Source organism: Paroedura picta, chromosome 16 (assembly GCF_049243985.1).
Source record: "Paroedura picta isolate Pp20150507F chromosome 16, Ppicta_v3.0, whole genome shotgun sequence".
In the NCBI taxonomy this organism is placed as follows: domain Eukaryota; kingdom Metazoa; phylum Chordata; class Lepidosauria; order Squamata; family Gekkonidae; genus Paroedura; species Paroedura picta.
Window position 1 is genome coordinate 13,960,459 of NC_135384.1, and position 14,363 is coordinate 13,974,821.

The 14,363-nt window shown below is 41.4% G+C and overlaps 3 protein-coding genes across 3 annotated transcripts; all 3 read left to right on the forward strand.

Annotated features, from left to right (window-relative positions):
* The first annotated feature begins 974 nt into the window (after positions 1–974).
* LOC143825390 (olfactory receptor 12D1-like) lies at positions 975–1,931 on the forward strand. The gene has a single exon (XM_077313418.1). The coding sequence runs from the start codon at positions 975–977 to the stop codon at positions 1,929–1,931; it is 957 nt and encodes a 318-aa protein (XP_077169533.1).
* Positions 1,932–7,452: 5,521 nt separating this feature from the next.
* Positions 7,453–8,394, forward strand: LOC143825391 (olfactory receptor 12D1-like). The gene is made up of 2 exons (XM_077313419.1): positions 7,453–8,041; positions 8,153–8,394. The coding sequence occupies exons 1-2, from the start codon at positions 7,453–7,455 to the stop codon at positions 8,392–8,394; spliced, it is 831 nt and encodes a 276-aa protein (XP_077169534.1).
* Positions 8,395–13,421: 5,027 nt separating this feature from the next.
* On the forward strand, positions 13,422–14,363 carry LOC143826329 (olfactory receptor 12D1-like). Its single transcript, XM_077315076.1, has one exon. The coding sequence runs from the start codon at positions 13,422–13,424 to the stop codon at positions 14,361–14,363; it is 942 nt and encodes a 313-aa protein (XP_077171191.1).

Sequence of the window (14,363 nt, forward strand, 5' to 3'; positions counted from 1 at the left end):
GTCTTATTCAGCATTCAGAGCAATTCCATGAAGAGTGTTGTAAAGGGGGGGGGGACCAGGAAATGAAGAGAAGGAACACACTGACAACTAGGGATATGAAAATATAGTAGATTTTTAAAACCCATTAGGCAGTTGCTGAAGATGCTCCTTAATATATTTCTCATTAAACATGTTCCCTTAAAGGATTTTTAAAATTTTATATTTTTACAACCGTCATTGTAGATATGTCCCTCAATGTGAGCCAGGTTAAAATGCAGGTAACAACCACTAGTTTAGCTATCTTAAAAATACTTTATTATATTTGTGGAAGACGAGTCTATCACAAGTGATTATCCATTGCAGCTAAATGGAGCTGCCATGTTCAGATGCACCCTGTGTATGTATATAGACAGATGACCAGATAATTTAATCCCCCCCCTTTTCTCCACAATGTGAATTCCAAAATGTCTTCTCTATGATAACTCTATAACAGGTTCTGGTTTGAGGGCTTGCTAAAGCTGGCTATTTGGAGATCAGATCTTTTGAACTGATGGGACATGCTTGGATCCAACGCAAAGCAATCCTGTGAACTCCAAGGGCTGTAAAGAGCATGTTAATAAGATGTACTAATATTATTGGCATGTGTGTATGTGTCTCAGCATGTTTCTGCTAAAGATCCTCTCAACTCATTAGGATTTTTATCTCCACAATGAGTACAGTTTGTTGCCAACAAGAAGATGCAGAATCCAAATTTTGACTTATAGGTATTAAATACTTTACTGAGGGACCATGCACTTCAAAAGCATGACAACTCAAAACACAATACATTAATAAATAATAGAATGTTAGGAAACAAGAAAACCAGAAAGATAGACCACAAACCATCAAGGAGGCATAATTCCCACCTTTTGTATATTAGAAGTGAATCAGTTCTTATGTGATGGCCAGTTAATGGACTCTGTCCTTTCTAAAGATTTTAATCAGTATTTGTTTTTATGAAAACAGGGATGGAGAACCAGACAGAGATGAACGAATTTATCTTACTGGGCTTGACTGATTTCCAAGAACTTTGGCCTTTTCTCTTTCTTCTCTTTCTGCTGTTCTACCTGGTCACTGTGTTAGGAAACAGTCTCATTGTATTTGTTGTTCTGACTGAACCTTGTCTTCACTCACCCATGTATTTCTTCCTTAGTAATCTTTCCTGCTTGGACATTTGCTATGCCACTGTCACGGTGCCCAAAATGTTGGCTGGCTTTCTGTCAGGGCCACAGTCTATTTCATTTAGTGGGTGCCTGGCTCAGCTCCATTTCTTCCACTTCACGGGTAGCAGTGAAGGTGTTCTTCTGGCAGTCATGGCTTATGACCGCTATGTGGCTATATGCTACCCTCTGCGCTATGCCATTATTATGAACAAACAGGTTTGCCTGCTTCTTGCAACAGCCACTTGGTCTACTGGATTTTTCCATGCACTGGTACACACAGTGATGACCTCCCAATTGCATTTTTGTGGCCCCAACCTTGTCCAGCACTTCTTCTGTGATGTCAAGCCCCTCTTGAGATTGGCCTGTGGGAGCATCCAGCTCAACGTCAGCCTTCTCAACATTGTCACAGGTTTCCTTGTCATGCTCTCTTTTTTCCTCACGCTTCTCTCCTACCTCTACATCATCACTTTTCTATTTCTGAAGATTCAGTCACACAAAGCAAGATGGAAAGCCTTCTCCACCTGCAGCTCCCATCTCACAGTTGTGGTTTTGCTCTATGTACCTGTGCTGTTCAACTATATGTCCCCCTCCTCAGGAAAGTCACTACAGCGGGAGATGATCTCCACCCTCATGTATAATGTTGGTGTCTCAGTACTGAACCCCCTGATTTATACCCTGAGGAATAAGGAGATGAAAGAAGCCATAAGGAAAACAGTCAGAAGAATACTAGCAACCAAAATGTGCAATTGAATCCATGTATCTCTGCTTAGGAATGGGCTGCTCTGAATGCTACTTGAACTGGAGACTTTCTGAGGACTAGAGGTGAGGCATCTGGATCTCTTCCAAAAAGGTGTAGGGTTAGAACCATAAATGAAATGCAGGTTACTATATTTTCAAGAACAAAGGGTATATTTTTGAAGTGTAAACAAATGAACATACTGTAGATAGGCCGTTAGTATGTGAAAATAAGTACGGTTGGAAAAGAAACTGGTAGTAGTTTTAAACTTGCGAGGCTGTTTTCATATTACATGAGGACTATTTTATGATCTGTCAAATATCTCAAATTTCTATGGAGAAATTTTTGTTTGACAGTACATCATAATAGCATATTTTCCTCATCAGAATTTGTTCACAATTTCTGCAATGAGTCCTGTGAACCTTCTCAGGAACGGGAAGGAAAGTTGCTTCCATTTTGTATGATCAGTATCTAAATTGTTGTATTTTTGCATGTATTTATGATTGTAAAAATTATAGGCACTCATCAACAACAATAGAATGACAATTGTAAAAAAAATGCAACAACAAAACCCAGCCCATCCCCAAACAATCTATGTCATAGCCCCTGATAGTTCCTCTGATGTCAACATGGAATTGCCTGCAAAGGAAACTGAGGCAGCTATCACAGAAGATGAAGAACTGACAGCTATTTCAGGTCCTGCTAATCAGCACTCAGCTCAGCCAGGAACAAGTAGCAAGGCTTCTGATAAACTTACAGCCTCTGAAACAGAGGCTTCAGAGTCTCCACCCATCATCCCATGCTGTCAGTAGAGACTTAAAGTTGCTTTACAACCTAGATGGAAAGTAGCCACCTACAAAGCCGGTGCTGCATGAGAGACTCTGAAAGTGAGTAGTTCCAGAAGCATTCCCATGCAGACTGCAAACCTGATTAAAGACTTGGCTGGAAAAAAATGCTACCTGGGAACAGCTTGTGTCTTGTAAGCAGGTATCCTGCTTACATTCCTTGCACCTGACTCTCCCAATGACCAGACTAGCAACCGCAACCCTGACCTTGATTTCTCCTTGCTGACAATTTGTTTACATGGCTCCGACTTCTGGCTTTCTCTCTGGACTCTCTTGGCTCTGCTAACCTTCTGGCTTTTGACTCATGGCTTGTTAAAGACCGTGCTAAAGGACATTCCTTTCAGTGGAGCCCTGTGGCTGCAAGAACTCTAGTTCCAGTCAGAAACTGTTCTTAACAGCTGCTACAACTCAAGGCCTCTCTCCTGATCTGGCATTGTGCTGCAGGAGCAGCACTCCAGACCTTACATGCCAGCACACTCCACCTCCCCTGTTTTAATCACATGCTTTTGAGTGGCAGCTCTCTTATCAACATGTTTGTAGTAATTTTTTCTTTGATTGTTGTTGTAATACTGAATACAAATTAGGTATTTTGGAACAAAAAGTGGCCACATTTATTTATAGTTGGTTATAAATGTGAATTAGAAGGATAGATCATGAAGGATCAGTTAATAAGTGGCTACCAGCCATGGTGGCCAAAGGGAATTTCCTCATTCAAGGGTAGTAAACCTCTGAATGCCAGTGCTAGGAGGAAAAATCATGGGAAGGTCATGGATTCTCTGTTGGCCCTCCAGAGGAACTGGTTGATCACTGGCACAATTCTATGAGGCACAATTCTAGACTAGATGGACTGCTGGTCTGATTCAGCAGAGGGGGAAATATGATGCCTTTTGCAGGGACTTGGAGGTTCTTGTTTGTAGCACATATTCCTTGTATTTATCAGAAGAGGGCATGAGAGCATTGATATGGTGTTTCAAGAGGGGTTTTGTTGGGCCAAATAAATTTCACAAACAGTCTTCAGTAAGAAAAAAGTTTATGTTTCTTTGGTGAAAGCCAAGAGCTTATTCCAAACTTGCTTGTCCAAGGCAGTCTTTTATGCAGTTTACCAGGAAAAATCCATCTAAATTGTCTCTCCCATGGCATTTCTGGGCCAGGTTCACACTGTTTTCTCTATATGCCACAAACATACAACTTCCATACATTGCATGTGCATTAAAATGAGGTCTACGCCCAACCAGGGGTAGTAATTCTACTATGCTGATAAACCTAACCCAAGTGTCAACGTCTATATCTCTTACCTTTACTACAAAAAAACTGGTTCTTACAACAGGGCACCAGGATTCTTAGATTTTATCTAACCTGTTGGTGGTCTAACCCATTTTATTGGTTAGCAGGGTGGCATTCTTGCCCATGAATACATGACTCACTTATTTGGCATAAACATGGCTGCAGTCGCTTTTATTATGCCTCCCAAAGGAGCCTGCCCCCTCAGCTGTCCTGATGCCATAACAAATTCAATGCAAAGAAACTGCACCGTTGATTTCCCAATGTTATAGATAAGCCAAAAACAAAATCAAAATACCAAAATAATGAGTCTCTCATCCACTCTTATTAGGTATATTAATTACTCAGCTTCTTAGCAATCAGAACAGGTTCCCAGGTGCATTTCTCCCATTTTCTGATTCTTTCCCAGTGATTGTTACTCCAAAATCTGTGTTCCACTTAACAGTTATAAATCAAATAAGGTGTATCTCTTGGCTCCAAGTTTTGTTGTCTTGAGGCAATTTTACTCCTAGGTGCCTGAGGATCAGCTGTTTGGCAGGGTCTTTAAATACCTCCTCCCAGCTCAGAGCCTGATAAACAGCTGAGTATCAGCTGTTTGTCAGGCTCTGCATTAATCAGGGAAGCATGCTGGGGAGAAGGCATTAAACAGACCTCAGTCCATTGAAGTGCCTTCCCTTCCAACACAAAGCAGGACACAGAGCTGATGGTCAGCTGTTCATGAAGCTCTGCATTAAGAGGGAGGGAAATACAATGCCCCCTGCAGGACTCTTCATTCAGTGGGTGCTAATCTGCTGGAGATTTCCAGCCCAATGGAAGTATGTCTGCCGTTGGCCAGGGCCTTTTTGGTCTGGGCCCCAACCTGTTGGAAAGAACTCCCAGGAGAGCTAAGGGCCTTGATAAAGTTGTCAAAGTTCTGCAAGGCCTGTAATACAGAGGCCTTCTGCAAGGTCTTTAGTTGAGGCCAGAGCCAGGAAGATCAGGGGGCTCTTCTCAGGCTGCACTAGAAAATCAAGTGAACCCCATATTCCAAAATGGATAGTTTGTCTGGATAGGTTGGATGGGGCATGGGGGAATATTGCCACCTATCTTGTGTCTGGACTCTACCTGGTGGTTGGTAAATGTCGGAGGCAGGTGATTTCAGGAACATTTTGCTTTTGACCCATTGCTATCACTGTGCCTGCATCAGTTTTGCATGCCCTCTTGGCCTATTTGCCCTATGAGATGGGCATCAATTATAGGATAAGGGAGAACGCTTCTTTAGTATAACCTGGGAAATCTATACGTATGAGGCCTGCCCTTTCTGAGGCTAAACTGTTGAAAAGCAGGATACAAGTCTTTAAAAAATGAATTGATGAGAAAACAAATTATATAAATCATTATGGATGGATGATGATTAGCCAATTTATTACTTTTCACTTCCCCAAGGAAATCTAACACTTTCCTCAGCTGTTTATATGTAGTGAATGCTCTTCTTTATTCACATTCTCCCAAAGAGACCAATTAAAGGCACCATTTCCCTCCATGAGATAATTCCCTACAACAGGAGTGTAATAAAAAGGACTATGGCCCTCTACAAGAATTACTTTTCTTGAGACAATACTCACTCACAAATGGGTGTGGCCACAACAAGTGGAGCGACTGTTCTCAGCAGTTAAAAATGCAAGTACAGAGGATAATTCATTTCACGGGCTTTGTCTTTAAATAACAGGAAAATTATGTATTCATTCGAATACCCCTCAAACCATTTACTAATGAAAATCTGGCTTGTAAAATAAATTATCTTTAGAACTGTAAAGGGGTAAATGAAGGATTTTTGAAAGCTATGAAAACAGAAGAATGTGGAATGGCGGAAAAAAGAATAGTGTCACAAGGAAAGCAATGGTCTTTATCCAACTATCTGTGGACTTTGCAAATCAGGGCTTCACATTTCAACAAGTAATGGGTTTAAACTACATGTACAACGATATAGGCTAGATATCAGGGAAAAAATTTCACAGTCAGAGTAGTTCAGCAGTGGAATAGGCTGCCTAAGGAGGTGGTGAGCTCCCCCTCACTGGCAGTCTTCAAGCAAAGGTTGGATACACACTTTTCTTGGTTGCTTTAGGATGCTTAGAGCTGATCCTGCATTGAGCAGGGGGTTGGACTTCCTGTATGGCCCCTTCCAACTCTGTAAGCTGCAGCTTTTAAATCTGAGTTTAAAAAGTGTATTCTGCTCATATTTTTTTGTAGATGTTATCATGTCTTTTCTCAGTCTTGGAGTTATTTCATCTTTATCAACAAAACTGTTCACAATAAGGGAGTAACCCCTTGTGAAGAAATCTGGTACCAACAAGAAGAAACCACAACATTTATATCTATTTCTATAGTATAATTCTTGGATGGCCAAGGCTAACCCAAACTTGTCAGATCTCACAAGTTAAGCAGAGCCATTCCCTGTTTGGTAATTGGATGAGACCCCACCAAGGAAGTTCAGGATAGCTGCGTAGAGGATGGCTGAGGCAAGCCCCCTCTCTTCATCTCTTGCCTTGAAGGTTGTGACTTGATGGCATTTTGCAGACATAGCTCTTGGGGTGCAAAGGGGTGCACAGTTCTTGGAATGCTTGTCAAGCAAATAGATATAGTAAGGGAAGAATAAAATGAAAGTTCAGAATGAAATCTAACAGTTATATACTAAGAATGTTTCAAGAGGGTCTTTTTGCACAGGTAATAGGATTGCACTGTACAAAATGGTTTGTAAACATACTTGAATAAATTATTAGGAACTGAGTTCTAAACTTAAATATCTATATCTATCATCTATCTAAGTGTCTATCTATCGAAAACTATAAGTAGGATCCCATTATTTCATTTTTGCACCAATGTGTCCTGTTAATACTCATGCTATGTTGCAGTTCTATCTTTTAGATTTCTGGTTTGTTCCAGACTTCTACAACTCTGGTTCATTATTTATTGAATTCCCATTTTGCTGATGTACTGTCTCACTATTTGGAATCTGCCCCATGTCCCTGTGAGAAAGGCAGACTATACATTTATTTATTGGTTTGTTTGTTTGCGTGTTTGGATTTTTATTCTGCCCATTCTTTATGGCTCTGGGTGGTTTACATGGAACATTGCATAAATTTACATGGAACATTATAACAAACTTTAACATTATACAATTTTCAATAGAACATCACAACATATTGTCGGTAACAATTATGACACAACATAGGAGGGTGTCGTATAATAATCAATTATATTTATTGTTCTACAGCAGGTTTTCTTTTTGATGATTTCTCAAATCACATACTTCCGTGTCTTCATCAGTATCATATATATGTGTGTGTGTGTGTGATAACAATTCCCCCCCCCCACAATGACAGCATCCTTTAATAATAATGCTTGTAAACTTTCTCCTGTGTTTTTAGTGATGGAAAACCATACAGATGTGAGCGAGTTCATCCTCATGGGCCTAACAAATATCCCTGGGTGGCAAGGCTGCTTCTTCTTTCTCTTCTTGCTACTCTACTTGACCAGCATGCTAGGAAATCTTACCATTTTGTTGATAACAATGGTTGCACCACAGCTGCATACTCCAATGTACTTCTTTCTTGGAAACCTCTCCTGCTTGGATATCTGCTACTCCACAGTCACTGTGCCCAAGATGCTGGCTGGCTTTCTCTGGGAGCAACAGAGAATTTCATTGGTAGGTTGTCTTTCTCAACTCCATTTTTTCCATTTCCTAGGGAGCAGTGAGGCTTTATTGCTTGCTGTCATGGCATATGACCGCTATGTGGCCATATGTAATCCACTACGTTACACTGTCATCATGAGCAAGAAGGCTTGCATCATTTTGGCCATGACTACCTGGACTACTGGGTTCTTTCATGCGTTAATGCATACCATTATGACTTCCAAACTGTATTTCTGTGGCCCAAACGTAGTCCAACATTTCTTCTGTGACATTAAGCCCCTCTTGAAATTGGCTTGCTGTAGCACTACACTCAATCTCAACCTCCTCAACAGCATTACTGGCCTCATTGTTGTCCTTCCTTTCCTGCTTACTTTTCTATCCTATATGTACATCATTTCCTTTCTTCTATTGAAAGTAAAATCCAAGGAAAGTAGAAGTAAAGCCTTCTCCACTTGTGCCTCACATCTCACAGTGGTGACTCTTTTCTATGCTGGAGCCATCTTGACTTATGTTCCTCCCTCTTCTGGAGAAATCTTGGAGCAGGAAATGATGGTCACCCTCATGTACACAGTGGTCACTCCCGTTCTAAATCCTTTGATTTACACCCTAAGGAACCAAGAGGTGAAAACTGCTATTAAGAAGGCAATAGGTCAAACATGCCTTCCTTTGCAAATATGAAATTAACATGGACCTAGTTCTGAAGAATAAAGATATTAAAAATGTTCACAGAGAATTATATGATCAGGTTGTTCAGCATGGGGTGTTATGTATGGCAGAAGTCCGCATCGATGGACTGGTACATTGTGTCCCATTGCACCCTTCATTAGTCTAGGCTTATGCTAAAGCGAAACATTGCTTCCATGGTCCGCCAAGACCAAGCTTGGCCAGACTCCATCTTCTCTCCAGATTGACCCAAGCCACAGATTCAACATGACAGCTGTAGCCTGAGACACATCCTGCCTTCCTCTCCCCCCCCCCCCATTGCATTGCTGATCAAGTGGCCAGCAGAGTCAAGTTCACCTGGAGGCTTCTGGGCGATCTCTTTTGACTTCACACCTCTGACTCATCCTAAGACAATCTACCAAAAGACATATCTACCCCACTCCAAAGATCTAGTCTATAGGAACTCCCAGATATACCTATGGAGACATGAAGGTTTTCTTTCTTTTCACCCAGTGTCATCTGTCTCTTCACCCAGCCAGGCCATTTCCCCAATGTCTTACACTTGGAAAATTCCATAATGCTCCTATCCTGCCCCCAACATATGACAAGAATGACCCCCCTTCTCTCAGAAGGGTACAAAACCCCTTGCTTTGTCAACCCAGAGTATGTTTCTGATCCAGGACCTATTCAGATCACCCTTCACGATGCAGGCCAGTTGTGTCGTTTCTCTGCCACTCTGCTTTCCAGGACCGGTAAATATCTTCCTTGATTCCTTGCAGCTCTTTTCCCTCCTGATTTTCCTATCCAATAGTGTGTTAATGTGCCCAATACATATATGTTTGTCTATTTCATTTTATAATAAACCTTGCTTATTATTTTATTACTATCTATTGTCTGCCTTGAGTTTTGAAGGTTTCAATTACCTCATGTAACATAAGCATTCAATATTTTCACTATGTTACCAACTTCCCCACTTCACATGTGTGGTTGACACATGCTATTTTGGTAACAGGTGAGAGGATGGAGGGACTCGCCTCTTTTTGCCCCTGAGTTATATGCAGACAAGGAAAATCGAGATAACAAATTACTCTAGATAACAAATTAGTCCTCATTCTTCAGGATATTGCAATATCGATTTTTGACTACCGTTATACACCATACTTAGGAATGTCATTTCTTTTTCATATATGAATTGCTGATCTAAAGGGCCAGAACATTATTATTTAAACAGTGGCTGAGATTTGATTCAAGTTCTCCATAAAAACAGGATCATTTTGGCCACTTCTGTACTTTTCCTCTCTTTTGTTAAAGCATTAGTGCTGAGAACCTTCACTAAGCACAAGATCATACATATAACCCAAGAAAACAACCAAAAGCTAGCATACATTTTGCATTTCCATCCTGCTCTTTTGAATGGTTGGTAGACCTGGCATCCAGATATCACATTAACTCCATCCTTTTGATTCCAATAGTTTAGACATGATATCTCATGGATTCAAGTGGAGTTGGGAACACAGGTTTATCTTCCACTGATTACTGATATGCCTGAAATAAAATGGTATTAACTGTATTTCCAATATGAATTTTTGAAACAGTATCTGGTGGTGGAAAGTGCCAGTAAGTCATGGCCATCATATGGGGTACCTGTAGGGATTTCAAGGCAAGATATGAATAGAGTAGTTTGCCATTGCCTCTGGTAAGCAACCATGGACATCTTTAGTGTTCTCCCATCCAAGTATTAAAAATTGCTTCTCTTGCTTAGCTTTTGAGATCTGACAAGATAGGTCTAGTTGGGTCATCCAGTTGAGGACAAACCGTACCTACAGTTCTGAGATATAATTAAAAAGGTAATCAAGACCTTTCTGACATGGCAAAACAAAATTAAAGGGATTTATTTGAAATTCATACCCCTGGTAATGTGTCTCCTAAAACAATTGTCTTTTCACATAATTTGTGTATATTCTTCTCAGTGGCCTAATCATAAAGTTCTAGCTTTCATGGCCCTCTGGGCATTATCTACGATGAAAAAAATGGATGGAAAAAAAGACTAGTGAATTCTGTTGATCTTGTCTGCTCTCTCAGTTTGGTGAGCCAGTTTGGTGTAGTGGTTAGGAGTGGGGACTTCTAATCTGGCATGCCGGGTTCGATTCTGCGCTCCCCCACATGCAACCAGCTGGGTGACCCTGGGCTCGCCACGGCACTGATAAAACTGTTCTGACCGAGCAGTGATATCAGAGCTCTCTCAGCCTCACCCACCCCACAGGGTGTCTGTTGTGGGGAGAGGAATGGGAAGGTGACTGTAAGCCGCTTTGAGCCTCCTTCGGGTAGGGAAAAGCGGCATATAAGAACCAACTCTTCTTCTTCTTCTTCTTTCAAACTGGAATTTACACTTTGTGGCTTGGAACGTATTCCCCATTCCCAGATTGCTTCCTGAGAAAAAATGGGCATGCCTGTAAAGTAGCCAATTTTAGCTACTTTACAAATTTACATAGTATTCTTGGCTGGATTTAGTATTTTAACAGTTACGGTTTCTCCGGAGACCTAATCAATTCTTTGTGCTTTGAAAACCGAAGAAACGCTCTTTTAGCGTTGCATATCCCAGGGGTTAAATCATCTGGAAAGAATTTCTCCGCCTAATCAGGTGATGAACCTTTTATAATACATCAAAATAATTGATGAGTGTTCCAATATTCTGTAGATGAGATTAGTTGTCTTCATTTGTGATGGCTGGTCCTGGTATCTCTTGGGGATTTATTTTTACATACTACATTAGCATCTCATCTGATAAAAAGGAAGACAATCCACACAGGTATAACTAATAGGGGGAAATATGTTTTGATATATGTAGTATTGGGTGTTCAGTCTGTAAGTGTCATCATTGCAAGTCATATGACTCCTTTGTCGTGTGTTCTCCCCTACATGATTGTGTTTGCAGAATAGTAGGAATTGTGAGCTAAATACAGACTGCCCCATCAGATTAGGATAAACTAGTATTGCTATGTCAAATGGGTATATATTTAGCAAGGTTTTCTGCCACCAACATAAAGATGAAGGCAAAACGTATTGATGTAAGTGTGGGTCACCTGCAGGCTAATTGATCTACTCTGCCATTTCATTGATAAATTACTTATAAATCAATATGGTGTGTTACCATGGGATTATCCTGAGATGCTGTAAATTAATTTTGTGTTTTGTTTTCTTTCATTTTTAAAAAAAGATCTTTTTTATCAAAGGATTGGTGCTTGTCTATTTTTAAAGGAGGAAGACCATGCAGTCCTACCCAGAGTTATGCTGTTGTGTACTTATTGACTTCATTAGATTTAGAAAGGGATAAGTCAGCTCAGAACTGCGTTGTAAAAGATCCCCATGAATTTAGAGTAATGCTGAACCATTTCTTCACTGCTTTATTTCCGCTTTGTGTCTTTAACAGCAGCTTGATTTGCAGGGAGGAGTAAATGATTTATCCCCCCTTTCCATCTCCTTACAAGGGTTTATCATGTCACTGCTGAAGGAACTGTGACAGGAACCAGGTGCAGAGATGACAGTCATGATCCAAAATAAAAAAGCATGGCTTAGTCCTGGAAGCATCTTGCCATCCATGGGGGAAGGTAGGCTGGCTGGCTCCCATTTCTGGATGGCAGAGAAACCCATCAGAGACCACCATCTGTCTGCTACCTTTCATTGACCCAACAAGCTTTGAGGACTCAGAGATCCAGGTAGGGGCATTGTTTATCCTTTCATCCACAGCCTGTAGGCAATGGGGCTGCCTTGCTGTCTGCTGACTATACAAGGAAAAGCAGCACCTATGCCCTGCAGCATTTGTGCTCTGTCATATTAACAAAAGCTGTGGCCCGTTGGTGCCAAAAAAAGTATATTTGGATCATGTGCCCTCATTTAGGCATGGAAAAATGACCCCACCCTGCCCTGCAACTGTGACAGGAACCAGGTGCAGAGGTGATAGCCACCTCCCTCTGTTCACCTCCCTCAGTCTAACCTACCTCATAGGGTTAAAATGAGAATAAAATGGAGGAAAGAATCAAGTGGTAAATTTTCTGGTTTCTATAATCCTACCCAATATAAATATATAAATTCTATCAGATATAAATATATAAATTAATGGAAAGGCACCAAAATATTTAAATAAAAAAAAATAATTTGAATATTCTGGTGCCTTCCTGTTACACCAAAAAATGAAGATGGGACTTAGTATCTGCAAGATTCTCACCACTGCCCCTTCAATTGCCCCTCTTTCTGGAATAACCTCTGGGATAGATTGTCCTGACATAATGCTCCATTTTATTCTTGTCTTGTATCTGCTGGCAGATGGATGTGGAGTCGCTTCTGCATGATTGCGAAGAGGAATCCAAATAGAAATCTTTCTTCTGGAGTGATTTGGGATGTGATTTAACTGTTTTCACTGGTTCACATACAACCACCCTTTGTAACATCTCTCAGTGTGACAATTCAGAGATTCTTTCTCATTCATTCTTGTGGGGGGAGCGGTTGACCATCCTTCCATCCTTCCGAGGTCGGTCAAATGAGTACCCAGCTTGCTGGGGGGTAAACGGGAATGACTGGGGAAGGCACTGGCAAACCAACCCCGTATTGAGTCTGCCATGAAAACGCTGGAGGGCGTCACCCCAAGGGTCCGACATGACTCGGTGCTTGCAGAAGGGATACCTTTACCTTTACCTTTAATATTTCTTTGATGACCAGTCAATGTTGAATTGATCTAACTCTACTTTGAAAAAGTTATTTACGCAACAATTGATCATTCTATATTTCCATTATTAGTCTGGAAAGCCAGTCGTCCAGGGACTTGAAGAACATATGAATGTGTCCAGTGTAAATGTGAGCAGGGAACTGATACAAACAAGCATGCTATATGTTTGCATGATGCTCATGGCTTTTGACTGAAATGCCCCAAAGCAACTAACTCAAAAGTTCCACAGCTACCCTGTAACAGTTTCTTTTGCAATGCCTTCCATTCTCCTAGGAAAAGTGTAACTGGCCTTTGTTGGTGTTGTTTTGTTCCCACAGCAATGAAGAACCAGACCGAAGTGCAGAAGTTCATTCTCCTGGGTCTTACACATGACCACAGAGAACAGTACACTCTCTTTGTGGTGTTCCTGCTGCTCTACTTGGCCAGTTTGCTGGGAAACGGAGCCATTTTGGCCGTAGCTATAGCTGAGCCTCGGCTCCATACCCCCATGTACTTTTTCCTAGGCAATCTCTCCTGCCTGGACATATGCTACTCCACGGTGACTGTGCCCAAAATGCTGAGTGGCTTCTTAACAGAACGCCAAGCCATTTCTTTCATTGGATGCCTGGTTCAGTTGCATTTTTTTTACTTCCTGGGTAGCAGTGAAGGGATCCTTCTGGGGGTTATGGCTTTGGATCGCTACGTGGCCATCTGCAACCCTCTGCGTTACACAGTCATCATGAATAAATTGACTTGCCTTCTGCTAGCTGGGGCCACCTGGGCTGCTGGTTTCTTTCATGCCCTTATGCACACAGTCCAGACCTCCCGACTATGGTTCTGTGGCCCCAATCTTGTCCAGCATTTCTTTTGTGACATCAAGCCCCTTCTGGAATTGGCGTGCAGTAGTACTACTCTCAACCTCAGCCTCCTTAATATTGTCACTGGTTCCATTGCTCTGGGTGCCTTCTTCCTCACCCTGCTCTCCTACTGTTACATCATTGCCTTCCTCTTTTTCAAACTCCAGTCTTCACAAAGCCATTGGAAAGCCTTCTCAACTTGTGCCTCCCACCTGACCGTTGTGGCTTTCATGTACGTTCCGGTTATTTCCAACTACTTGCTTGCGTCCACGGGTGAGTCTGCGGAAAGAGAGATGATCGTCACCATACTCTACAGTGCAGTCACTCCTGTTCTGAACCCTCTGATCTACACACTGAGAAATCAAGAGGTAAAATCTGCTCTGAAAAAAGTTTTCAGCCCGCAACATTTGCTTGGAAGGATATGA

What these genes read in the sequence shown, in the direction of transcription:
- LOC143825391 (XM_077313419.1), top strand. Translation starts at nt 7,453, where the DNA reads ATGGAAAACCATACAGATGTGAGCGAGTTCATCCTCATGGGCCTAACA. An exon ending in TACACTCAATCTCAACCTCC is followed by an intron (nt 8,042 to 8,152) that starts TCAACAGCATTA and finishes AGGAAAGTAGAA; the next exon opens with GTAAAGCCTTCTCCACTTGT.
- LOC143825390 (XM_077313418.1), top strand. Translation starts at nt 975, where the DNA reads ATGAAAACAGGGATGGAGAACCAGACAGAGATGAACGAATTTATCTTA.
- LOC143826329 (XM_077315076.1), top strand. Translation starts at nt 13,422, where the DNA reads ATGAAGAACCAGACCGAAGTGCAGAAGTTCATTCTCCTGGGTCTTACA.